This window comes from Saccopteryx leptura, chromosome 2 (genome assembly GCF_036850995.1).
Source record: "Saccopteryx leptura isolate mSacLep1 chromosome 2, mSacLep1_pri_phased_curated, whole genome shotgun sequence".
Taxonomy (NCBI): Eukaryota; Metazoa; Chordata; class Mammalia; order Chiroptera; family Emballonuridae; genus Saccopteryx; species Saccopteryx leptura.
In genome coordinates this window covers 37,683,378-37,707,437 of record NC_089504.1, presented here as the reverse complement: position 1 = coordinate 37,707,437, position 24,060 = coordinate 37,683,378, and the positions used below count along the sequence as shown (strand labels likewise).

Genomic DNA, 24,060 nt, shown 5'->3' with positions numbered 1-24,060 from the left:
AACATCAATTCTTCGTTGCGGTTCCTTAGTTGTTCATTGATTGATTTCTCATATGTGTCTTGACTGGGGGGCTACAGCTGACCGAGTGACCCCTTGCTCGAGCCAGCGACCTTGGTTTCAAGCTGGTAAGCCTTGCTCAAACCAGATGAGCCCGTGCTCAAGCTGACAACCTCAGGGTCTTGAACCTGGGTCCTCTACATCCCAATCTGACACTCTATCCACTGCGCCACCGCCTGGTCAGGTCAAAACAGAACTCTTGAATCTTGTCCCTCTATCCAGATTTTAATAAATGCAATCTCAATAAATGCATCTCAATAATGCAATCTATTAGATGCTCAAGCAAGACAATTCAGTTATCCTGACTTCTCTCCTCTTTATCCCATATCCAGCCCATCAGCAAATCATATATGCTTTCATTTGAAATCTGTCCATCCATAACCTGACCACTTAAGACATTTCCACTGCCTCTAACCCAGTCTAAGCCACCACTGTCTCTTGCCTGGATTGTTGCCATAGCTTCCTTTCTGATCTCCCTGCTTGTGCCTTTGTCACCCTACAACCTATTCTCGACACAGCTGCCAGAAATTTCTTTTAATGTAAAAGTCAGATCATTTTCTCTCTCTGATTTAAATTTTCTGTCATCTCACTCAGAATCAAATCCAAAACTTTTCCTACAGTTTTATTTCTTTCTTTTAATATTTATACCTTTAATTTCTATTCTATTGCTTAAGACCTTCAATATAGTGTTGAGTGAAGTAGTGAAGTAGACCCTCGTATCTTGTTCCTGATCTTTTAAAGGAGTGTTTTTAATGTTTCGCTACTAAATTTCATGTTCACTGTAGTGGGGTTTTTTGTAGCTACTTATACCAATTAGCTGTTATCAAAAAAGTGCCATGTAAGTAACCATATGAAAACTCAGTGGCACAAAACATCATTTAATCATAAATCTGTGGGTTGACTAGGGTCAGCATTCTAACTGGGCATTACTTAGAATGAGGGCATTACTATAAATTCCTAGTATTTATAGATCTCATAGAGAAAAAAATGTTTTCCCCTGGCTGTATAGCTCAGTTGATTAGAGCATCGTCCTGAAGTGCAGAGATTGCTGGTTTGATCCCCAGTCATGGCACGTATAGGAGGAACAGTTCAATGTTCCCCTCTCTCTCTCCCCCTTCCTCTTTCTTTTTTTTTTTTTTTTAAGATTTTATTTATTCATTATAGAGAGGAGAGAGAGAGAGAAGGGGGGGGGAGGAATAGGAAGCATCAACTCCCATATATGCCTTGACCAGGTAAGCCCAGGGTTTTGAACCGGCAACCTCAGCGTTTCCAGGTTGACACTCTATCCACTGCGCCATTACAGGTCAGGCAGCCCCCCTTCCTCTTTCTGAAATCAATTTTAAAATTTTAATTTTTTAAAGAAAAAATTTACAAATTAAATAATTGTAGATGTTAAAATTAATTTAATGTGATCAATGAGCTTGTTTTGCTGAGACCAAACTGTCATAACATGATGCACATGGCCCAGGCATAGGTTTCTGCAGATTGGCCTGTCTCCACTGGCTCTGGAAGGGCTGAGAATCTCTCCTGTTCTTCCCTCCAAACTTAGGCAAAACCTTCCCACAGCGAGACAGCATCTGACCTTCTCCCAACTCTAATGCATCCTTTATAACTTAAGACTGGCCTTTATTTATTCTTTTCTCATTAGCCCTTGACAAAAAGTATTTGGTTCCAACGCTCATAAACATGGAACAGGTCTCTTGATTTCTTCAGCTTACCACAGAAACAGAAATACAGAGCTTTGGAATTTTTGAAGAGCACTCTTACATGATTCTTCAAACTCGGACGCAACATGTTTTACTCCCCAAGCCGAAGACTCCCCTCCCTCCACCGCACCGCTAGGTGGCGTTCACTGACGCCCACCAACGCTGGTCCGTGAGCCGTCCGCCCATCCCTGGCGATGATTGGCTGTTTACTCGGGGAAGCCGGAAGAGAACTGGAATGGTAGGATACGGCGAGTGCACAGGGTCCCGAAACTGCGTGCGCATTTCGGGCCCTGAGCTGACTTAGACGCCAGCTGCAGCTCCTCCTCTGGCCTGAGGGGGCAGATCAGCTTCACACCTGGTGCAGGGTGGAACCTTCTGAGAAGGGTCACACTGATAAGGGCTGGACCACTGAGAGGAGGAGTCACGTTGAGAGGAAGGGTCACAATGACTGGTGGAGTCACTCAGAGAGGTGGGGTCTCACTGCGTGGAACACACAGTTGGAGGAGGTGTCGCATGGTAAAGACTGACGTTAGCAGTGTGATACTGAGGAAAGGTGCCTCTGCTGGGGAGGGTCTAACTAAGGAAGAGAGGGGGCTTCCACGGAAGAGCCCCTTGAAGGGCGGGTTTAGCCAAGGGGTGGGGTCTCCCGGAAGGAGGGGCTTCCTGCAGGTGGAAAAAGGGTCATTTAGACGAGATAGTAAAGAAGGTCCAGGCTGGGTATCGCTAGGCGGAGGCTCTGGAATTTGAACTTTATTCGAGGGAAGTGCGATGGAGTGAGGAGGAGCTGGCGCCACACTAGGGAAGGTCTGGCCCAGCGCTCACTAGATCCCTGGGGCATCACGGCTGCTCGAGAAGGAAAAAAGTATCAAGGAGTCCTGAGGTTTGAGGTGCAGGGGTGGAAACCTGGGCAATCGGCAGGGCGGAGGTCAAGAAGGTGACAAGTTGCTGGGCTGCCTTAGTTTTCGGTTCGGCATAAGGGCCAGGAATCGGGCGGTTTCGCGAGTCCGGCTCTCAACTGACAGCGACCTGAGGGTGGGAGGGGTGAGAGGACTCCCTGGGCAACTAAAAGACCTTTGACCTGCGTGTACGCACAATCAGCCCTTAATTCCCTTCAGTTATTCAGCTCAGGACTTTATTTGACCACGGCGCCCCAGACCCACTCGCCTAGGGCTTAGCGGCCAACGGTTGGGAGGTGCGTACCTGAGGGGGCGTGGCCGCTGCCTGGGGGCCGGGTTCCAAAGAGTTAAGCGGAGCCCCGCTCGGCCCCGCCCCCGGCAGGCCGCGGAGCCTGAGCCCCAGCGGTGAAGCCGAGCAGCCGCCGCCGCCCGCCGCCTCCGCCTGCGGGGAGCCCGCCTGCCCGCCGGCGCCCGGAGCGCCACCACCACCGCCCGGCCCAGGCCCAGGCCTTAAGCAGAGCGGAGCGGAGCGCCGTCCACCGGGGCCCAGCAAGCCGGCTCGGCGGGGGCGGGCCCAGGATCTTCGGCGGATCTTCCATTCTCCAAGGCGGGAGCGGGAGTCCCGGCGCCCCGGATCCGGCTGGGCCCATGCCCATGGCAAGCGCGGCTTGCCCGGGCCCCGGGGACCCTGCCATGTGAGGCAGGCCCCGGTTGGGGGCCCGGCCATGGCCGGGGAACGGCCCCCACTGCGGGGCCCAGGGCCCGGTCCCGGAGAGGCGCCGGGGGAGGGGCCCCCGGGGCCCGGGGGCGCGAGCGGAGGCCCGGGCCGGGGCCGCCCCTCCTCCTACCGGGCTCTCCGCAGTGCCGTGTCCAGCCTGGCGCGCGTGGATGATTTCCACTGCGCCGAGAAGATCGGGGCCGGCTTCTTCTCTGAGGTCTACAAGGTAAGACCCGCAGGGAGGGCAGAGGGGCGGGACCAAGCCTTAAACGGGAGGCTGGAGGTAGGGGTCCCGGACCCGGGAGACCCGCAGACCTGCCCGGGACTCGCTGGCCCCTGACACCTCCAGGTTCGGCACCGACAGTCAGGGCAAGTCATGGTGCTGAAAATGAATAGGCTCCCCAGTAACCGGGGAAACACGCTACGGGAGGTGCAGCTAATGAACCGGCTCCAGCACCCCAACATCCTAAGGTGAGCAGCCCCAGCCGCTTGCTTACTGGGAGAAGGGGAAAGATCCCACTGGAAAAGTGGGAACTGCGCAGAGGCAGTCTCTTACAGCCTACCCTCCTATCTTCCCTCCCCTCTTCCAGGTTCATGGGGGTCTGTGTGCACCAGGGACAATTGCACGCTCTTACAGAGGTGAGGATAGGCCAGAAGTGGGGAACCCCACCACCACCCAGGGGAGAGTCAACATCCTGATGCTTCTACAGAGTAATAATGAGAGGCAACAGGACCTCCCAGGGAGGCTTCCCTAAACTTCTCTCTGGGCAAATCACAAATAAAAGGCCTCCACTATTCTCATCCTCTATCCTCTAGATTAGAACAATGCTAGCCAATAAAACTTACTGCAAGGATGAAAATGTTCTATATTTGTGCTGTGCAAAAGTTTAGCCACTAGCTACATGTGGCCAGGAGCACTGAAAATGTGGCTAGTATGACTGAGAAACTGAATCTTTATTTAAACTTAATTTAAATATAAATAGTTGCACATGTATTGGATAGGACAGCTCTAGAATTTGAATTTGGGACCCTAAAGCACAGGCCAGCCCTTCTGGCCTTTGTGGGCCTGTGTCCCCTGACTTATAAGTGGGACAGTAGAGTACAGACTGACACCTTGACATTCATTCTCCTCCACTGTACCCAGTATATGAATGGGGGGACCCTGGAACAGTTGATCAGCTCCCCCGAACCTCTATCCTGGCCTGTCAGGCTCCGCCTGGCTCTGGACATCGCCCACGGCCTACGGTACCTGCATGCCAAAGGTGTATTCCACCGAGACCTCACATCCAAGGTAGGCTGGCCGGATAGGTAGAGGCATGAAGGGGATATGAGACCATTAGGTTGTAACTAGCCCACGGATGTTGGAATGGTTGGAATGTGGATAATAAATCTGTTAGGATGTTAGAGTAGCAAGACATTGGGGACTGGGGGACTGGGGTGAGGAGATGTACTCTGAGGGGCTGAGTATGACCCTGTGTTTGAAGTCGTGGATGACGTTGCAAGATTAGGATGCACTGGAGAACTGGGAGAGGGTTGGGGTTATTCTGGAGTGACAGAGCTTTGGGTTATAGATTGGGAGATCAAAGAGCAGAAGGTGATAGGTGTGTGGGGATACTATATGTGTATGTCAGAACTGTCTGATCCGACGGGAAGACCGAAGCTTCACAGCTGTTGTGGGTGACTTCGGGCTGGCTGAAAAGATTCCTGTGTATAGGTGAGCTGAATGGCCCTGTCCCCCAAACCTTCCAGAAGACTCCTATCTAAATGAAGCCTCCAGGGGAGGGTGTCTGAGTGGAATGTTTCTGACCACTCTGCCCCTGCCTGCCCTGCAGGGAAGGGGAAAGGAAGGAGCCATTGGCTGTGGTGGGTTCCCCGTACTGGATGGCTCCAGAGGTGTTGCGGGGTGAGCTATATGATGAGAAGGTAAGACATCAACCTTTCAGATCCCCAAGGTCTTCCAGAGACCCACAAGATCATCTTATAAGTCCCTATCCCAAGTTCCTCAACAACCCTACCAGATATTCAAGAGGCCCCCCAAGACCTGCCCTTGCCCCTCATGGGCACCCCTCCAGTACATGGAAACTGTCAAGACTCCCCTGTGAATTCTGACATGAAAACTATCAATTCCTCCCCTGACATTATCTCCTACCCACAGTGCGATGTGTTTGCCTTTGGGATTGTCCTCTGTGAACTCATCGCACGGGTGCCTGCAGACCCTGACTACCTACCCCGTACTGAGGTGAATGGCGTCTCCGGGTTTGGGAAGGAGGGACTCCTGATTGGGCAACTCATAACCAAGAAGGGTTCCCTGGAGCTTGAGGTACTTATTGGGGGCCAGAAGGAGAACCCCAGAAGGCTGATTTGGAGGCCTTTCCTTTCTGTCCCTGCAGGACTTTGGCTTGGATGTGCCTGCTTTTCGGACCCTTGTCGGGGATGACTGCCCACTGCCTTTCCTGCTCCTGGCCATCCATTGCTGTAGTGTAAGAGCCTCACCCTCCCTGCCCTCTGCCCCATCCATCAGCTGTCAAGGCTGTCCTGTCCCAGGTGATGGGAGAACTCAGGGACCCGCTTTTGGAGCACTGAGTGAAGCGGCCCCTGTGTCTACCCATCAGATGGAACCCAGCGCTCGTGCTCCCTTCACCGAAATCACCCAGCACCTGCAGTGGATCCTGGAGCAACTGCCTGAGCCAGCCCCCCTCACCAGGGCTCCCCTGACACACAATCAGGGTAAGTGAGCATGACCTTGACCCAACTCAAGTCCTTTTGCCTCTCTCCTCCTTAGAAATCAGGGAGTTATCTGGGGAGACTAAGTGTATATAGTAGTTGAGAAGGCTGGGGATGGCGATGGGGTGCGAGGACGTCTCAAAGAAGATAGTCTTCTAATTCTAGAGACTGGAGGAAGGAAAAAGGAAAAAGTGGCTGAAGGTAAAGTCCCCCCCTTTCCAAAGCACCCTGTCATAGACCCCCTTTTCTAAGCTCTAGTCCCACCAGCCTCCTGGTGAATGAGGCCCTCAATGCTGAGAACAGTGATCACAGACTTTTCTGTTGACAGGGTCTCTTCCAAGAGGGGGTCCCTCTGCCACGCTTCCCAGGCCAGACCCCCGGCTCTCCCGAAGCCGGTCAGACCTCTTCCTGCCCCCCTCACCAGAATCACCCCTCAACTGGGGGGACAATCTGACTCGAGTCAACCCCTTCTCACTACGGGAAGACCTCAGGGGTGGTAAGATCAAGCTCCTGGACACACCCAGCAAGCCAGTTGCCCCCCTGCCCCTTGTACTACCATCACCACTGCCCTCCACCCAGCTGCCCTTGGTGACCACTCCAGAGACCCTGCTCCAGCCTGGGACACCTGCCCGTCGCTGCCGCTCATTACCATCGTCCCCTGAGCTCCCCCGACGCATGGAGACAGTACTGCCGGGTCCTGGCCCTCCCGCTGTGGGCCCCTCGGCTGAAGAGAGAATGGAGTGTGAGGGCAGTAGCCCTGAGCCAGAACCCCCAGGACCAGCTCCCCAGCTGCCCCTGGCCGTGGCCACAGACAACTTCATCAGCACCTGTTCGGCAGCCTCCCAGCCCTGGTCCCCTAGACCAGGACCTCCCCTTAACAACAACCCCCCAGCTGTGGTGGTGAACTCCCCACAGGGCTGGGTTGGGGAGCCCTGGACCCGGGCCCAGCACAGCCTGCCCCGGGCGGCAGCTCTGGAGCGGACAGAACCCTCGCCGCCCCCTTCAGCTCCTCGGGAGTCCGATGAGGGGCTACCATGCCCCGGCTGCTGCCTGGGCCCCTTCAGCTTTGGTTTCTTGTCCATGTGCCCCCGCCCCACACCAGCTGTTGCCCGCTACCGCAACCTGAACTGTGAGGCGGGCACTCTCCTCTGCCACCGAGGGCACCATGCCAAGCCACCCACACCGAGCCTTCAGCTGCCTGGGGCACGCTCTTAGCAGTGGGCTCCAGCTTTGGCCTTCAGGATGCCCTGTGAGGACAGTGCACATGCTGGACAGAGCCAGCCCCAGACGGCTGGCCAGCTTCTCTCCACATAGGAGAACCTCAGCATGGACTCAAGGGACAGACTATTTCCTATCCAACCCCTGGGCTTGCTCTCCCAGGGATCACACAGCACTGCTGACACACGAGACTAACACGTGCAAATTATTTAAAAATATTTCAATAAAACTGCCTGGCTGGCTCCGGGCTGCCCCTATCCACTCAGGCCGTGCGCCCTCCTCCCCCCAGCCCCCCATTCCACTATGGGAGGTTCTTAGTGATGCCAAAACCTCTTCTAGAGGTTTCTGCACCCTTTTCCCAGGAAGAGTCCAGTTTCTAGGACAGGCAGCAGGCCGCCTAGAAGTGTTCAGCATGGATCGGTCCTTGGCCAGGCACTGTTCAGGCAGAGTGAGGGAACGCTGGAGGGAGATAACCAGGATGTGGCTGCAGGTCAGGGACGAAGGTCACAGGCCCTTGTTGTCATGAGTATCTGGAAGAGTAAAATATCAGTGAGCTCCACAGCTGACTGTCACTAAGAACCCTCATCCAGCTCACCCAGCTCCCTGGACAGTCACATCACCAGCCTCCCTTCAGTTCCAGGCCTTCGCTGCCCCTCTCCCTGAGCAACGCCCCCTTACAGAAGTCCACCACGCTCCTGGAGGCTACAGGCATGACTCACTCCCTGACCAGCTGGACCCCTGCTCTGAGTCCTTGTCCCCCCAGGCTCCCAGGCCTCAGTCCCATCCGTCACACTTACTCAGTTCAGTGGTAATCTGGAAACTAAAAGCTGCCATCTCACAGACAGAGGGGAGCAGAGCAGTACAATCTGATGGGAATTGTAGCCAACCATTTGGTACCTTGACACATCTTTGGTTTGGCCTAAAGAGTGGAAATAGAACTGGGATAGGCTCTGGTCCCCTTCTGTCCCATCCTTCCTCTCCCCTTCCCCCACATAAAACCTAGCCCAAGTCCTAACTAACCCTGTCTAGCTAAGGCCACATGTCTGGTCAACCTGAAGAGGCTTTAGGACCAGGGGAAGGAAAAATCACCCAAGGTCTTAACGACAGAAACTCCGGTCAGAGAACAAGTGGTGACCATTCCATTTCAGGGTCCCTGGGGTTGATCCTCAAAAGTTACCCCATTGCCCCTTACTCTCCTGGGGAAACTCTAGTGCCCCAAGTGGCCCTGACAGAAAGTACAACCTCAGTTTGGGTAGCCTTTTCAAGGGACAGGAAGTTAGAATGCCAGGGTTCTTCATCAGCTGTGAAGCCCTAGCTTCTGAAAGATGACATAGGGCCCAACCTAGTAATTAATAAAAGTATGTGCCAGGGACTGCTCAGTACTTGGGAATAGAATTGAGAATAAGAACACCCTAAAGAGTTATTAAAGAGGAAATGGACAAGTAGGCAAATTACAATATTGATCTGTGAAAGGTTTCGGAGCAGGACCTGAAGGGAAATCTCATTACTTTGTCTTTGTGAAGGAATTATGAAGTGGAAGATACCCAAAAGTGGTAACAAACTTACTTAGGGAATTTTTTAGAATTAGTCCATAAGTCCTTCCACCTGTTGTCAACCCAATATGAATCAGACCGATCAGCTTGTGCCAACACCTTAGATAAGCTGCTGCTGGTGTCATAATAATAGCTCTAAGGGGAGATTCAGAGATACCAGAGGTGTGTGGAGAGTGATGAGAAATGAGGGAGGGGGCTGTAAAGGGACCTGGGCAAATAGAAGAATATCAATACTCTGGGGAGACCTAGGAGCTTTGACAAGGGGACTGTGCCCATCTTTGGTGTATGACACCAGCTCATCAGTGACCTATCCCTGCATCCTTCAAGTCCCACCCTGCAGATGCAGGTTTACCCTTCAGTTCACCTCCCAGCTGGGAAAGAACTTCCAGCCTTTGAGGGGGTCATTCTGTGGGCTGCTGGGGTCACAAGGAAAGAATCCCTACAATCCATCCCACCAGTCTCTGCCTGAGGGGTCACCACAGTTAAATAATTTGTTAGCCCAGAATGCTGACTAGAAAGCTGAAATGAGAAACAGGTCAAAGTAAAGATGGTTCATTAGTCAACTCTCATGCCAATTCTTATAAGTAGGGGCCCCCTGGAGCACTGTGCTGAGAAGCTGCAGAGAAAAGGAATGCATGCACACTATATGTGCAATGCCATTCATTACCTGATAACATATGTCCCTCTACCTAACAGTACTCATGACAGTCTGTGAATAAAGGTATGCTTACTGAATAAAAATAGTCACTAACTGTGGCCAGGCTGGAGGACAGAGATTGACAATAGTTTTGGCTTTGCTCCCAACTTCTCTTAATACGTGAGATATAAAAGCAACTCTTGTCCATTGGTGTCCATCCCACAGGACAGCAGGAGTCTAAAAAACAGAAAGAGTGTAACAGCACAGCTCAGACTCAGGAGATCTCAACACTTAGAATTTTTTGGGTTTTTTGTGTGTGTTTTTTTATAGAGAGAAGGATAGGGACAGACAGACGGGAACGGAGAGAGATGAGAAGCATCAATCATCAGTTTTTCGTTGTGACACCTTACCTGTTCATTGATTGTTTTCTCATATGTGCCTTGACTGTGGGCCTTCAGCAGACCAAGCAACCCCTTGCTCAAGCCAGCGACCTTGGGTCCAAGCTGGTGAGCTTTTTGCTCAGGCCAGATGAGCCCGCACTCAAGCTGGCGACCTTGGGGTCTCGAACCTGGGTCCTTCCACATTCCAGTCCGACGCTCTATCTACTGCACCACTGCCTGGTCAGGCTCAACACTTGGGATAAAAGTGACTGCTCAGCAGTCTAGTTGCTAACAATGTTCCCCTGGGTCTAATCTCAGCTTCTTCATTAACTTCTAGCCCTTGATCTTTGCAATCTTTCTGGAAGTGCCAAACCTGAATATACTTAGTAAAAGCCTTTAACATTCAATAATTTTACTCCTTAACAATCTGGGAGGTTTATTTTAATAAAGCTGGTAGTACTATTCTTAATTTCTAAACAATTACAGTCCACCACCCCCCATTTTGGCTAACCACACCTGGGCTCCCACAAGTGTTCAATAGGACTCTCATTCATGTCATCCACTAACTAAAGTATTCCACACTGCATACTGAAAACTTCCCCACACTGGTCAAGCTGCTAGCCACCTCCTTCCCTCTTTCCACTCTTCCACAAGTTGACAACCTTGGTTCCTATTTTGCTGAAATTATCAGATACTTAAACTCTCTCCATTTTCCTTCCCTCCACCTCAAAATTTGTCTCTGTTCCTCTTTCCTGACCATCCACAAAAAATAAACATCCCACTTTCCTTAACATCCCACACCTCAGTCCATGCTCCTGATCCCAACCCACCTCTCTTCATTGCTTTGTTCCATCAGTCAGTTCTACCTCCATCACTCAAAAATCACTCCCTCTCTTCTGTCTGCACTTCTCTTGTGCCCACCCAGCTACCCCACCACCAGACTGTACCTAGTAAATCAGTAATTTAAAGAAGTTGGTGTGGCCAAATAGGAGAGGGTGAGGGGTAAGCGGCATCCTGAAAGGAGCTTCAGAAGCCATGTGAAGGATTTTTATTTTTATATTACAGGGAAGAGAAAGTCAATGTAAGGTTTAACATACAGGAATTTTGTTCACTAGCTATATCCCAAGTGCCTGGGCACAGTGCTGGACATAAAGTATGTGTTCCTAATGACACGCTCTTCACTGAGATGATATGATCAGATTTTCCTTTTTAAAGGATTACCCTGGCCGCAATACAAAGAGTAGAATGGATGTGTGTGTGTGTGGGGGGGGAAACATCTAGCAAGCTGTTGCAGTTTTCCTTACAAGAGATGAGGGTAGGCAAAATGGAAATGGAAATATAGATTTGGTGGAAGAAAATGGAGGGAGCCTAACCAGGCGGTGGCACAGTGGATAGAGCATCAGACTAGGATGCGGAGGACCCAGGTTCGAGGCCCTGAGGTCGCCAGCTTGAGCGCGGGCTCATCTGGTTTGAGCAAAGCTCACCAGCTTGAGCACAAGGTTGCTGGCTTGAGCAAGGGGTCACTCGGTCTGCTGAAGGCCCACAGTCAAGGCACATATGAGAAAGCAATCAATGAACAACTAAGGTGTCGCAATGAAAAACTGATGATTGATGCTTCTCATCTCTCTCTGTTTCTGACTGTCTGTCCCTGTCTATCCCTCTCTCTGAATCTCTCTCTGTCTCTGTAAAAAAATATATAGAGTGGGGGGGGGGATTTCTCTCTGAGGGAGTAGGGCATCTGCTGAAAGAGAGAGGGTAGTAGACCTAGCTAGTGTTGAAGGGTAGGACATCGACCTACAATGCTGAGGTTGCCAGTTCAAAGCCCCAAGGTCACTGGCTTGAGTGCAGGCTCATCCAGTTTGAGCACGGGCTCACCAGCACAGGGTTGCCGGCTTGAGTATGGGATCATAGACATGACCCCATGGTTGCTGGCTTGAGCCCAAAAGTCACTGGCTTGAAGCCCAAGGTCACTGGCTTGAGCCCAAAGGTTGCTGGCTTGAGCAAAGTGTTGCTGGGTCAGCTTGAGCCTAAGGTCCAATCTCCACTCAAGGTACGTACTAGAAGTAAATAATACATAGCTAAAGTAAAGTTGAGTTGGTGCTTCTCTCTCTCCCTCTCTCTCTCAATAAAGAGTGTAGGAGGGTAAGGATTCATAATGGGGAACAAGGCAACCACTGCAGAGCTGCCAGGCAGTGCTGAGGCCCCAGCTGAGGTTGAAACTAGAGTTTCAGTGGCACCAAGTAGAATGATTGCACACTTGGTTGTACCTGGGTGCAGGCATGGGCAAGGTAGGCAGTGAGTTCATCCAGAGTTGAGATACTGCCAGGCAGGTGCAGCAGAAGGACAGTGGTTGAAGTGATGGACCCCAAATGCAAGATGGGTACAGAGAGAAGTGAGGACAGGTGACAGCTGCCAGAAAGGAGGAAACAGGAGTCAGCGGGGTGGAGACCTCAGTGAGGCTGAGGAAGTGTAGGGAAAACCTGCAGTGGGGCTGAGGAAGTGTAGGGAAAACCTGCAGTGGGGCTGAGGAAGTGTAGGGGCTGAGGAAGTGTAGGGAAAGCCTGCAGTGGGGCTGAGGAAGTGTAGGGAAAGCCTGCAGTGGGGCTGAGGAAGTGTAGGGAAAGCCTGCAGTGGGGCTGAGGAAGTGTAGGGAAAGCCTGCAGTGAGGCTGAGGAAGTGTAGGGAAAGCCTGCAGGGGGGCTGAGGAAGTGTAGGGAAAGCCTGCAGTGGGGCTGAGGAAGTGTAGGGAAAGCCTGCAGTGGGGCTGAGGAAGTGTAGGGAAAGCCTGCAGTGGGGCTGAGGAAGTGTAGGGAAAGCCTGCAGTGGGGCTGAGGAAGTGTAGGGAAAGCCTGCAGTGAGGCTGAGGAAGTGTAGGGAAAGCCTGCAGGGGGGCTGAGGGAGTGTAGGGAAAGCCTGCAGTGGGGCTGAGGAAGTGTAGGGAAAGCCTGCAGTGGGGCTGAGGAAGTGTAGGGGCTGAGGAAGTGTAGGGAAAGCCTGCAGTGGGGCTGAGGAAGTGTAGGGAAAGCCTGCAGTGGGGCTGAGGAAGTGTAGGGAAAGCCTGCAGTGGGGCTGAGGAAGTGTAGGGGCTGAGGAAGTGTAGGGGCTGAGGAAGTGTAGGGAAAGCCTGCAGTGGGGCTGAGGAAGTGTAGGGAAAGCCTGCAGTGGGGCTGAGGAAGTGTAGGGGCTGAGGAAGTGTAGGGAAAGCCTGCAGTGGGGCTGAGGAAGTGTAGGGAAAGCCTGCAGTGGGGCTGAGGAAGTGTAGGGGCTGAGGAAGTGTAGGGGCTGAGGAAGTGTAGGGAAAGCCTGCAGTGGGGCTGAGGAAGTGTAGGGAAAGCCTGCAGTGGGGCTGAGGAAGTGTAGGGAAAGCCTGCAGTGGGGCTGAGGAAGTGTAGGGAAAGCCTGCAGTGGGGCTGAGGAAGTGTAGGGGCTGAGGAAGTGTAGGGGCTGAGGAAGTGTAGGGAAAGCCTGCAGTGGGGCTGAGGAAGTGTAGGGAAAGCCTGCAGTGGGGCTGAGGAAGTGTAGGGGCTGAGGAAGTGTAGGGGCTGAGGAAGTGTAGGGAAAGCCTGCAGTGGGGCTGAGGAAGTGTAGGGAAAGCCTGCAGTGGGGCTGAGGAAGTGTAGGGAAAGCCTGCAGGGGGGCTGAGGAAGTGTAGGGAAAGCCTGCAGTGGGGCTGAGGAAGTGTAGGGAAAGCCTGCAGTGGGGCAGTTGTGATCAGAGTGGAGGTCTGAAACTGTTCCTTCAGCAGAAGAGCAGTCTGGGATGCTGAACCTAGGGTGCCGCTGTGGGATGGGTGGCAGCATGGGCATGGAACTAAGGGTCACAGAGAATAGAAGGTTAAAAAAAAATGAGCTGCCTGACCAGGCGGTGGCACAGTGGATAGAGCGTCGGACTGGGAATGCAAAGGACCCAGGTTTGAGACTCCGAGGTCGCCAACTTGAGAGCAGGCTCATCTGGTTTGAGCAAAAGCTCACCAGCTTGGACCCAAGGTCGCTGGCTCGAGCAAGGGGTTACTCAGTCTGCTGTAGCCCTACGGTCAAGGCACATATGAGAAAGCAATCAATGAACAACTAAGGTGTTGCAAAGAAAAACTGATGATTGATGCTTCTCATCTCTCTCTGCTCCTGTCTGTCTGTCCCTACTATCTATCCCTCTCTCTGACTCTGTCTCTGTAAAAAAAAAAAAAAAAAAAAAAGAGCTATGTATGCACATAACCTCACTATCTTAAGCCTTGGGGGACTATCCAGATGGCCCCTGAGCTAAACAGCCTAACCTCGACCACAGATAACCAGTCCATGAACATTCTAGTCCCCTTGGGCCTGACACCCTGCCTGCTTTGGCACAGCCCCTCCCCTTTGATGTGTCCCCTTCCCTCAACCCCACATGCTGGCTGAATGTCCACCCCAGTTCTTTACCCTACACAACCCCCACACCCACCTCATTGTGTCACCCACACTTGAGAGCTTCAGCTGCCTTGCCCACCACCAGAATGCTCCTCATCAATCAGTAATTTTTCATCTTTTGGGGGATCTCATATGTAGTGAAACTAATTAAAGCTATAGACCCTCTCTTTAAAAAATGTGCAAACAGCCTGACCAGGCAGTGGCACAGTGGATAGTGTCAGACTGGGACGCAGAGGACCAGGGTTTGGAACCCTGAGGTTGCCAGCTTGAGTGCGAGGTTGCTGGCTTGAGCATGTGGTCATAAACGTGACCCCATGGTTGCTGGCTTGAGCCCAAACGTCGCTGGCTTGAAGCCCAAAGTGACTGGCTTGAGCCCAAGGTCGCTGGCTTGACTAAGGGGTCACTCTGCTCAGCTGTAGCCCCCCAATCAAGGTACATATGAGAAAGTAATCGATGAACAACAAAGGAGCCACAACAAAGAATTGATGCTTCTCATCTCTCTCCCTTCCTGGCTGTCTGTCCTTATCTGTCCCTCTCTGTGTCTGTCTCTACCTGTCACACACACACACACACACACACACACACAATGCAAACAACCAATTTCACATACAAATTCAAAGGGCTCCTGGATCCTTGACACTGATGTCAAGACAGATGACACCTGAGTTTGCTGCTTTAGACAGTGTGATGTGCATTGTTGGCTGCTCCCCTCCCCTCCCCCACAGATGTGCCTTAGAGCTCGGTGAGCCCCCTAAGTCCAGTCCGCACTTGATTCTTCTCCCTTTTAGCTGAGGCTGCACAGCTCATGTCAGCCACCACTCTGGTTCACTATCCCTTTCCTGAAAACTCAAATGCCGCCCGATAGATAGACCCCTGCACCCCTACCATGAGCATCTCCTCATTTCAATTCATCCCTCAGAGCGGAGCCTCCCACCTCTCCTCTCCCAGACTGATACCTTCTGATTTGCATGTGAAGAAGGGCTTCAGTGTGTCCCGCATGTGGTTCAGCCTCTCCTGCAGAGTCATCCTCTCTTTCTCCTCACTTTGCAAGGCCTTCTTTGTCTCCTCCCCGCTGGCCTGTGAGACCTGTAACTCCTCCTTGACAGCCTGGCAGTCCCTTTGTTGCACCTGTAGTGTTTCCTGACTCTGGGCCAGCTCCCTCCTGGCCCCCTGCAGATCCTGTTCCCTCTGCCCGAGCTGGGTGATCTTTAGGTGGAGCTGCTGCCTCAGACTGCTGTTAGTGGCTTCCAGAACCCTGTTCCTTTGCTGGAGCTGCTGAGATACCTGCAGATCTGTTTGGCCATAAAGAGAGATTTGGATGGCATCTCCTTCAGCTGTGCCCTGGTGTCCTGAGCCTTCAGCGTCAATCCTTTTTCTGCTTCTTGCAACTTTTTGCATACCAGGCTGAAATACAAACTCTGACTGGCTAGAGCTTAAGGAGGTCCTGGATTAGGTGCGGTTAATTCAGGACAACACAGTGCTGTAAAACGGACCTGGCTGGAAACCAGACCAAAAGCCACGGGTGTGGTGATAGTATGTAGCTCTGGCCCCTGCTGAGGAAGGGCAGCTGTTGGGGAGAGTAAGGGAGAAAGTTGTTTGGGGGAAGTGGGAAGTGGGGGAAGCCATACTCACAGCGCACTCCCAGGGAGATAGCAGCCATCCCTAACAGCAGGCAGGTGAGGAGCAAGCCCAGAAGGAGGTATTTCGAGCAAGCTGAACGGAGACAGTGGCATGAGGGGCAGTAAGCCCCAGGAATGAGTTTATAAACTGGGGCCGGGGTGGGCATTGGGATTCATGGGAAAGGGCCTCTCCTTCAGAGGACATGGTGTAGACATGGTGGTTTTTGTCGGGCCAAGGGTTTCCGCAGGTAGCGCAGGGAAGACGTCCACAATACGTGCTGGGAGTTGTAACTGGTAAGGAGGCTTGAGGGCATACTATCCGGTAAGAGGAGGCACTAAATCTCAGACCCAGATTGGGGCAGGGGCTATGCGAGTGGGGACCAACGTAAGCCGGGCCTGGGGACAGGATCTGGGTCCACACCCCAGAAAGATGGGGTGAAAGGGGCAGAGAGGGTCGCGGGTCTGTCCGGGACCAGACTCGCACACAGCGAATCCTAGCACCACCCGCGCCTGGGGGCGCCCGCACGTCGCTCCGCGCCAATCCCCGCCGGGCCTCGCCGGGTCCACGCTATGGCCCCGCCCCGTGTGCCCACACGCGATCCCGACCGCAAACAGAGAGCGGAGCCGAGAGGGCGAGGCACTCACAAGCCGAAAAGTGCCTGGATACTGGTGACGTCACGGAGCTCCAGGACGCAGTTGGCGGCTCCGACAGAACCCCTGCGCGTGGCGAGCGAATCCAGTTAGAAGACGGGAAGCTCTGGGAAATGCCCCTTCTCCCACTCCACTCGCCACCCGCTCCACCGCGCTGAGACCCCAGGGTCCCCCGTCACCTTACGCTACTGCTCCGGGTCTCCCTTAGCGCTCGCTCTCCGGAGATCCTCAGTTCCCCTGGGATTTTCTCGTGTCCCTCCTGAGTCTTACCTATCTTTTACCCTGGGACCCTCTCCTCGCCCTTTTGAGTATATCTTGATCTTTTCTCTGGCTTCTCTCTGCCCCAAACCCACTCATAGGAATGTTGTCATCCCTCTCCCCTCCCCTCGCCCCCTCCTCCGACTCCCCATTTTCCGTTCGGAACTCATCGACTCCCAGAGGGCTACCTTTATCCCTCCCGATCCCTGCCTCCCCACTGGGATCCACCTGGCCCCAGGGAGCATTATCCACCCCCCACCCCACCCCGCTGCCATTTATCCAGTTCTCATTCTTTTCTCTTAAGAACGCCCCTCCTTTTCCCTTGGACAACAAATCGATGTTTTGTTTTGTTTTGTTTTCTCTCTCCCCTTTCTCTCTAAAATCAATAGACGAATTTAAAATTTCTTAAATTCCTTTTTTAAAAAGACGCAGCCTACACACACACACACACACACACACACCCTCTGGGCTCTCTGTACCGGCTTTGTCCCCTAGTCCAGAGGAAGCCAAGTTTGAGGTTGAGGGCACTTGTACATTCTCATAGGTGAGTTCTCCATCATCGTCAGCCTCTAGGTCTGTAGAGGAAAGAAAAGGAACCAAGGTGGGAGTTGGGAATTGGGGGTCTTTAGGGTGGGATGGGGTCCTGCAGGAGGATGGGATACAGAACCCTTCATCTACCCTTACCCTGTCCTAACTGGCTGGAGATTCTCTTCTTCAGGGGGGCCTTCACAAACCGCAGATCTGCATAGGTGACCGACTCAGCCATGGTCCTGGGCACCTCTGCCCCAGTGGTCTCTCCTTCTTCCGGTGGCACCAAGCTTTCCTTGTCACTCTCCCCTCTGTCTCTTCACTCTCTTAGGCTCTGTTCCCTCTGTTACTCTACAGTTTAGTGCTTTGTCCTGTGACTTCTAGTCACAAAAGAGGAAGATGTGAGCAAATGTCAGACAGATGGGTTCAGTGAAGCGATGGCATACTGAGCATTGGCCAAAGGGGCAGAGGAGGGAAAACAGGTCCAGAGCAAGGGGATCGGGGGTGGGAGTGGGGTCACGGGACCACCACTCAGGTCTGCCCCTGTCTCCTCTCTGTGTACCACCTACACATATCCCAGACTCACTTTGGCAGTGCCAGGCTCCAAATGCCCATCCTCTGCTCATCTTCCCTGATTTGCCCCATGGCTCCTCTCCTGGCCGCCTTGTCCACAGGCTATCTGTGTAGTCAGAGCTCTTTTGTGCCCAACTGACCCTGGAGGATCTCTCCAATTATTGCTCCAGGGTGGGGCTTCATTCTTCCCATCAAATTTTAGTATGGAGCCCTAGCTCCTTGTCATCCTGGGGTTCCCAGAGGTATTGGTTCCTAGAAAGGGGCCCCTGATCTTGTGGGCTCATCTCCCCATCAGTTAAGGAGCTTTCAGGGTGGACTCAGCTCCCCTCCTGCTGTAGGTGCACAGAGCTGCCAAGGATCCCACACAGGGGGTCTCACTCCAGTGCCCTTGCCAGCAACAGCAGACTTTGGAGGGTGCAGAGACTCTGGGACCACTCTGTTTCTCCTCAGTAAACACCCCCAGATTCTTCTTCATGACCTTTTTCTTCCCCTTTAACCTTTGTTGTTGCGCTACTGATCACACCTGTGACCAGTCAGCTTCTTCTGGGTCCCATCCTGCCCCTGCCGGACTCATATAGTCTGTGTCCTAACATCTAAGCTGGATCCAGCAAGCTGAGTCCCCAGAGGCAGGGGCTCTGGCATAGGACTGGGCTGGAGGTGGGGATGAGGGCAACCCCAACTTGTGAACCTGTGGATAAGCGTGCAGCACGGACTGCTTGTGCACCCTTGTGGGGAGCAGGCAAGCAAAGGAGTTGCATAGGAATGAAGAAGGACTGCAGCTTCTTAGGCAAAGAAACAAGCGGGCTGGGTGCTGAGCACGCAGACTCTGGGCCAGCTGAGGTTTTGATATTTTCTTGGTTTGGTTTTGGTTTCTTTCTTACTTTACTAGTAAAGTTCTTCCTTTAAAAAAGCCCCAACATGGTCCTTTCACACCCAGCCTCTAAGAAAAAGGGACAATTATAGGGGAAGACCAGGGACTGAGAGGCCCTCATCAGTGATTAAAGGCCCGGCTGATGGCAGAGAAGGGACACCAAGGGAAGAAGGAGGCGGCTGCTGGATGATGGTTCTGAGATACTCCCTGATTCTCTTTTACTAGGATGTGACCTCGAATGTGACCTCGAAAGGGCTACTTCAGGCAGTGGGAAGAAGCTGGGACGAGACAAGGTATGGAGGTAGGAAAACCCCTCCCCTAGTGGGTGACATCCGCCCCCTCAGAACCCCCTCCCTGCAGCTGCGGGGAGGAAGAGGGAAGGGGAAAGAGTTCCTCACCACATGCTAACTGCTTGTACTGTATGATTAGTGGTGTGTGGAGGAGCGCCGTGAGGGGCCTGTGGGTCTGTCCAGAGCGCTGCCTAACAGCAGCACCCAGCCTGCCCCAGACAGAGCGCCCACTGGCGCAGAAGTGCGTATTTGTCACCTGAGGAATGTGTCTCTGAGAGAGGCAGGTGCGCGTGTGTGTGAGTGAGCGCACACACCCACAACCCCAAGTCTTTGTGGTCTAGGGATGTCTGTGTGAGGTGAGCCTCCCAGCCTGCCGGGAGGACTAAGCACGAAGGGTTCTGTGGGCTGAAGCATGCCTGTGATAGCTGTTTGTTTGTTTGTTTGTTTTCCACCGCAAAGAATGACAGGTCATTTTCAGAAAAGTCTTAAAGGTCATGGGGACAGATTCTACAAATATTTCCTTTTTAAGGCTCACTGTTCAATAAGGTGTTCCTGCAGCTGTTAACTGTCCCTGTTAGATGAAAGTTTCCGATAGCCCAGTCCCCACACCCAGGCACCCAGTCAGGGCTTCCCTCAGATAACAGACGGTTGGTTGTGTGTTGGTGATTCCCTGGGGACCTCAGAGGCCTGTGAAAGTGAGTGGGAGTATAGCGCAGCTGGTGCCAGGGCGTGGGAGGGGGCAGTCAGGGTACTTCTGTCTGTGGTGTACAGGGGGTGGGGGCAGTGTGTGTACAAATCAATTGCAAGAACTCTTGCAGAAATGCTAGAAACTGTAGCTAATATACCAGTTTTCAGAACCAAACACAAATGAACATGGCATAGATGCCAGGTAAAATGCCAAAACCAAGCTTGCAGTATGTGCTTAAAAAAGAATCAATGGGCATCTGCCTAACTTGAACCTTCAGAAAGGAAGGTGCCCAGTAGGACTGGGATATACCAAACTGCACACCCACAGGGGTTTGGTTGTCTTAGGTCAGTGGTCGGCAAACTCATTAGTCAACAGAGCCAAATATCAACAGTACAACGATTGAAATTTCTTTTGAGAGCCAAATTTTTTAAACTTAAACTATATAGGTAGATATATTCTTTATCGAGGTAGCGCCCGCACGTGGTATTTTGTGGAAGAGCCACACTCAAGGGGCCAAAGAGCCACCTGTGGCTCGTGAGCCGCAGTTTGCCGACCAGGGTCTTAGGTAATCTTGGCCTATATCCCTCTCCTCTTTAGCTCTTTTGGTGATAGTTATACGTCTCCTTATGACAATCTGCATTTCCTTCCATCCTAGACTGTCTTTTTCTTTGTGACAGAGAGAGACACACAGAGAGAAGGACAGATAGGGATAGACAGACAGGAAGGGAGATGAGAAGCATCAATTCTTCATTGCAGTTCCTTAGTCTCCTTAGTTGTTCATTGGTTGCTTTCTCATATGTGCCTTGACCGGGAGGCCACAGCAGAGCAAGTAACCCCTTGCTCAAGCCAGCAACCCCGTGCTCAAGGCTTAAGCCAGATGAGCCCACACTTTAAGCCAGCGACCTCGGGGTTTCAAACCTGGGTCCTCTGCTTCCCAGTCTGATACTCTATCCACTGTGCCACCACCTGGTCAGGCCATCTTAGACTGTCTTGCAGCCTTCTTTTGTGACTAGGGATGAGAGCAGGACCCTTCTTTTTTTCCCATGTGCGTCATATGGGGTCACTGTAATATTTATGCTCATTACCTTTCAAAACTGGACAAATACTTATAACGCCGAGCTGCACCTCACATGCCCAAATGTTAGGAACACCTAGGGCTTTTAAGAGCTGAGGCCAGTGCTGTACAGCTTTTCCAAGACCATAATATCATCTGTTATCCTAGAGGACAGATACCGAAGTCCATTTCTTGCCTTCTCCTGACCTCTGTTGCTTATCACAGGGAATGAGTTGTTAAGGTGACAGGAGGAGGGAGCCCAGCTATGAGGGAATCTGAAAAGAATTTTCTGTGTTAAAGGAGCTCATCTGGATAAACTTTGGTGAAGTGCAGCCAATATCAGGAAGTCAAGGAAGTCTGCTGATACCCTGAAAGTCAAGTTATATCATTCTGTTACCTTAACCCACTGGCTCCAGGAGGCCCTAATCTATGGATACGGTGTGGTAGACAGAATAATGGCCTCCCCCAAATATTCACACTCTAATCTCCAGAACCTGTGAATAGGTATTCCACCTAAAAAAAAGTTAATTTGGCTAAGTGAAGAAGCTTTAGATGGGCAGATCATTCTGCTTTATCCTGATAAGACCAGTCTGATCACAAGTCCTTAAAAAGGAGAAGCTTTTAGGACCCTGGAAAGAAAGAGATTCAGCGTGAGAAGGACTCCACTCCAGTTGCTGGCTTTCAAGGTACAGGAAGGAACCATGAGTCAAGGAATGCAGGTGTCTCTAGAAACTAGAAAAGGCAAGGAAACAGATTTTCACCTAGAACCTCCAGAAAGCCCTGCCAACACCTTGACTTTAGTCTAGTGAGACCTGTGTCAGACTTCTGACCAACAGAATGGAAGATGAGAAATTTGTATTTTTAAGCCACTAAATCTGTAGTAACTGGCCCTGGCTGGTTGGCTCAGTGGTAGAGCATCAATCTGGTGTGTAGAAGTCCCAGGTTCAATTACTGGTCAGGGAACACAGGTGAGGCAACCATTTGCTTCTCCCTTCCTCCTCCTTTCTGTCTCTCTTTGTCTTCCCCTTCCGCAGATGTGGCTCAATTGATTAGAGTGCGTTGGCCCCAGGTGCTGAGGATGGCTCTGAGTCTCTGCCTCAGGTGCTAAAAGTAGCTTAGTTGTGAGCATCATCTCCAGATGGGCAGAGCACCAGCCCCAGATGAGGATTGCCAGGTGGATCCTGGTCCGAGCACATGTGGGAGTCTGTCTCTCTATCTTCCCTCCTCTCATTTAAAAAAAAGAAAAAGAAAATTTGTAGTAACTAATTACTGAAGGAATAGGTGAGTTTCCCAAACTGTAAAAGAAGCATGGTGCAATGGAAAGAACATGATATTATGGATAAAGAAGTCAACTCTGGCCACAGTATGTGACTTTGCGCAAGTCACAAATTTCTATCTAAAATATAGGATTATCGCCTGACCAGGCAGTGGCGCAGTGGGTAGAGCATTGGACTGGGATACGGAAGACCTAGGTTCGAGACCCTGAGGTTGCCAGCTTGAGCGCGGGCTCATCTGGTCTAAGCAAAAGCTCACCAGCTTGAGCCCAAGGTCGCTGGCTCGAGCAAGGGGTTACTCGGTCTGCTGAAGGCCCGTGGTCAAGACACATATGAGAAAGCAATCAATGAACAACTAAGGTGTTGCAACACGCAGTGAAAAACTAATGATTGATGCTGCTCATCTCTCCGTTCCTGTCTGTCTGTCCCTATCCCTCTCTCTGACTCTCTCTCTCTGTCTCTGAAAAAATTAAAATAAAATATAGGATTATCTAGATTGTCTAGGCAATGTTTGACATAAATCAAGGTGTGATTGCTCCAGATATAGTAGGTGTAAAAAAAATTTTTTAAATGAGAGGTGGGGAGGCAGAGGGACAGACTCCCTCATGCACTCCCACTGGGATCCACCCAGCAAGCCCCTATGGGGCAATGCTCTGCCCATCTGGGGCCATTGCTCCATTTCTTGGCACCCGAGCTATTTTAGCACCTGAAGTGTGGCCATGGTGCGATCCTCAGTACCTGGGGCCAGCTTGCTTGAATGAGTCATGACTGCGGGAGTGAGGGAGAGAGACAGAGGAGGGAGGGGTGGAGAAGCAGATGGTCACTTTTCCTGTGTGCCCAACTGGAACTCGAACCCAGGACTTCCACACGCCAGGCGGACGCTCTACTGCTGAGCCAACTGGCCAGAGCCAGTAGATGTAAATTTTAGCAAAAGCATCTTTAAAAGTCTGTTAATAGCTTCAGAATCAAGAGAGATAACTGTGAGCCATCTTGCAGCACTGTGAAGGAGATGTGCAGCCCTTTGATCACTGAAGCCGAAGAGTGCCAGTAGGTCTGCAGTGACTTGGCCCAGGCCTCTCCTCGGTTCTGTCTTGGATGGTGACACAGAAAGTGCATTCATAGATGCTGATGGCACAGAGCTGTAAAAAAAACAACAACACAAATATACCAAAAGGGACACTCAAGATTCAGACAGTAAGACAGGACAAAAAGATGGCTCCAAACCACAGAATGAACTGTAATAAAGAAAAATAATAACAGGCTTTGGACGATTGGTTGAGTGGATAGAGCATTGGCCCAGCATGCAGACATCCTGGTTTGATCCCCAGTCAGAGTGCACATGAAAAGTGAGCCTCGCCTGACCTGTGGTGGCACAGTGGATAAAGCATCGACCTGGAAATGCTGAGGTTGCCGGTTCGAAACCCTGGGCTTGCCTGGTCAAGGCACATATGGGAGTTGATGCTTCCAGCTCCTCCCCCCTTCTCTCTCTCCTCTCTCTCTCTCCTCTCTAAAATGAATAAATAAGATAAAATTAAAAATTAAAAAAAAAGAAAAGAAAAGCGACCCTCTGCTTCTCTCTCCCTCCCTTTCCCCCTTTTCTCTCTTTTCCCCTCCTGCAGCCAGTGGCTCATTGGCCCGAGCATCAGCCCCAGGAGCTGAGGATAGCTCGATTGGTCTGAGTGTCAACCTCAGGTGTTAAAAATAACTCAGTTGATTCAAGCATTGGCCCCAGACAGGGCTGTCAGGTGGATCCCAGTTGGGGCACATGCAGGAGTCTGTCTCTTTATCTCCGCTCCTTTCACTTAAAAAAATAATAACAACAATAGCTAACATTTATTGAAAAATGAAATTTGGGGTTCAAAAGATAAATCAGCCTGACCAGGCGGTGGCGCAGTGGATAGAGCATTGGACTGGGATGCTGAGGACCCAGGTTCAAGACCCCACGGTCGCCAGCTTGAGCATGGG

General features: G+C 51.8%; 2 protein-coding genes across 4 annotated transcripts; one reads left to right on the top strand and one right to left on the bottom strand.

Moving 5' to 3' along the window:
* The first annotated feature begins 2,018 nt into the window (after positions 1 to 2,018).
* TESK1 (testis associated actin remodelling kinase 1) lies at positions 2,019 to 7,576 on the top strand. 3 transcript variants are annotated; one of them, XM_066367710.1, is made up of 12 exons: positions 2,019 to 2,279; positions 2,528 to 2,643; positions 3,042 to 3,603; positions 3,727 to 3,848; positions 3,968 to 4,016; positions 4,522 to 4,668; positions 5,009 to 5,091; positions 5,210 to 5,300; positions 5,533 to 5,616; positions 5,768 to 5,857; positions 5,990 to 6,104; positions 6,430 to 7,576. In XM_066367710.1, the coding sequence occupies exons 1-12, from the start codon at positions 2,208 to 2,210 to the stop codon at positions 7,314 to 7,316; spliced, it is 2,418 nt and encodes an 805-aa protein (XP_066223807.1). In that variant the 5' UTR covers positions 2,019 to 2,207; the 3' UTR covers positions 7,317 to 7,576. The 3 variants fall into 3 exon arrangements, with proteins under 3 accessions (XP_066223807.1, XP_066223808.1, XP_066223809.1); XM_066367711.1 differs by having other exon boundaries at positions 2,104 to 2,279; positions 2,523 to 2,643; XM_066367712.1 differs by lacking the exon at positions 2,019 to 2,279 and having other exon boundaries at positions 2,467 to 2,643.
* A 133-nt stretch (positions 7,577 to 7,709) lies between these two features.
* On the bottom strand, positions 7,710 to 17,682 carry CD72 (CD72 molecule). The gene is made up of 9 exons (XM_066367714.1): positions 17,502 to 17,682; positions 17,297 to 17,392; positions 16,553 to 16,625; positions 15,922 to 16,010; positions 15,246 to 15,581; positions 9,625 to 9,746; positions 8,886 to 9,007; positions 8,117 to 8,238; positions 7,710 to 7,849 (listed from the first exon to the last, which is right to left on the bottom strand). The coding sequence occupies exons 1-9, from the start codon at positions 17,581 to 17,583 to the stop codon at positions 7,824 to 7,826; spliced, it is 1,068 nt and encodes a 355-aa protein (XP_066223811.1). The 5' UTR covers positions 17,584 to 17,682; the 3' UTR covers positions 7,710 to 7,823.
* Between the last annotated feature and the right edge of the window lie 6,378 nt (positions 17,683 to 24,060).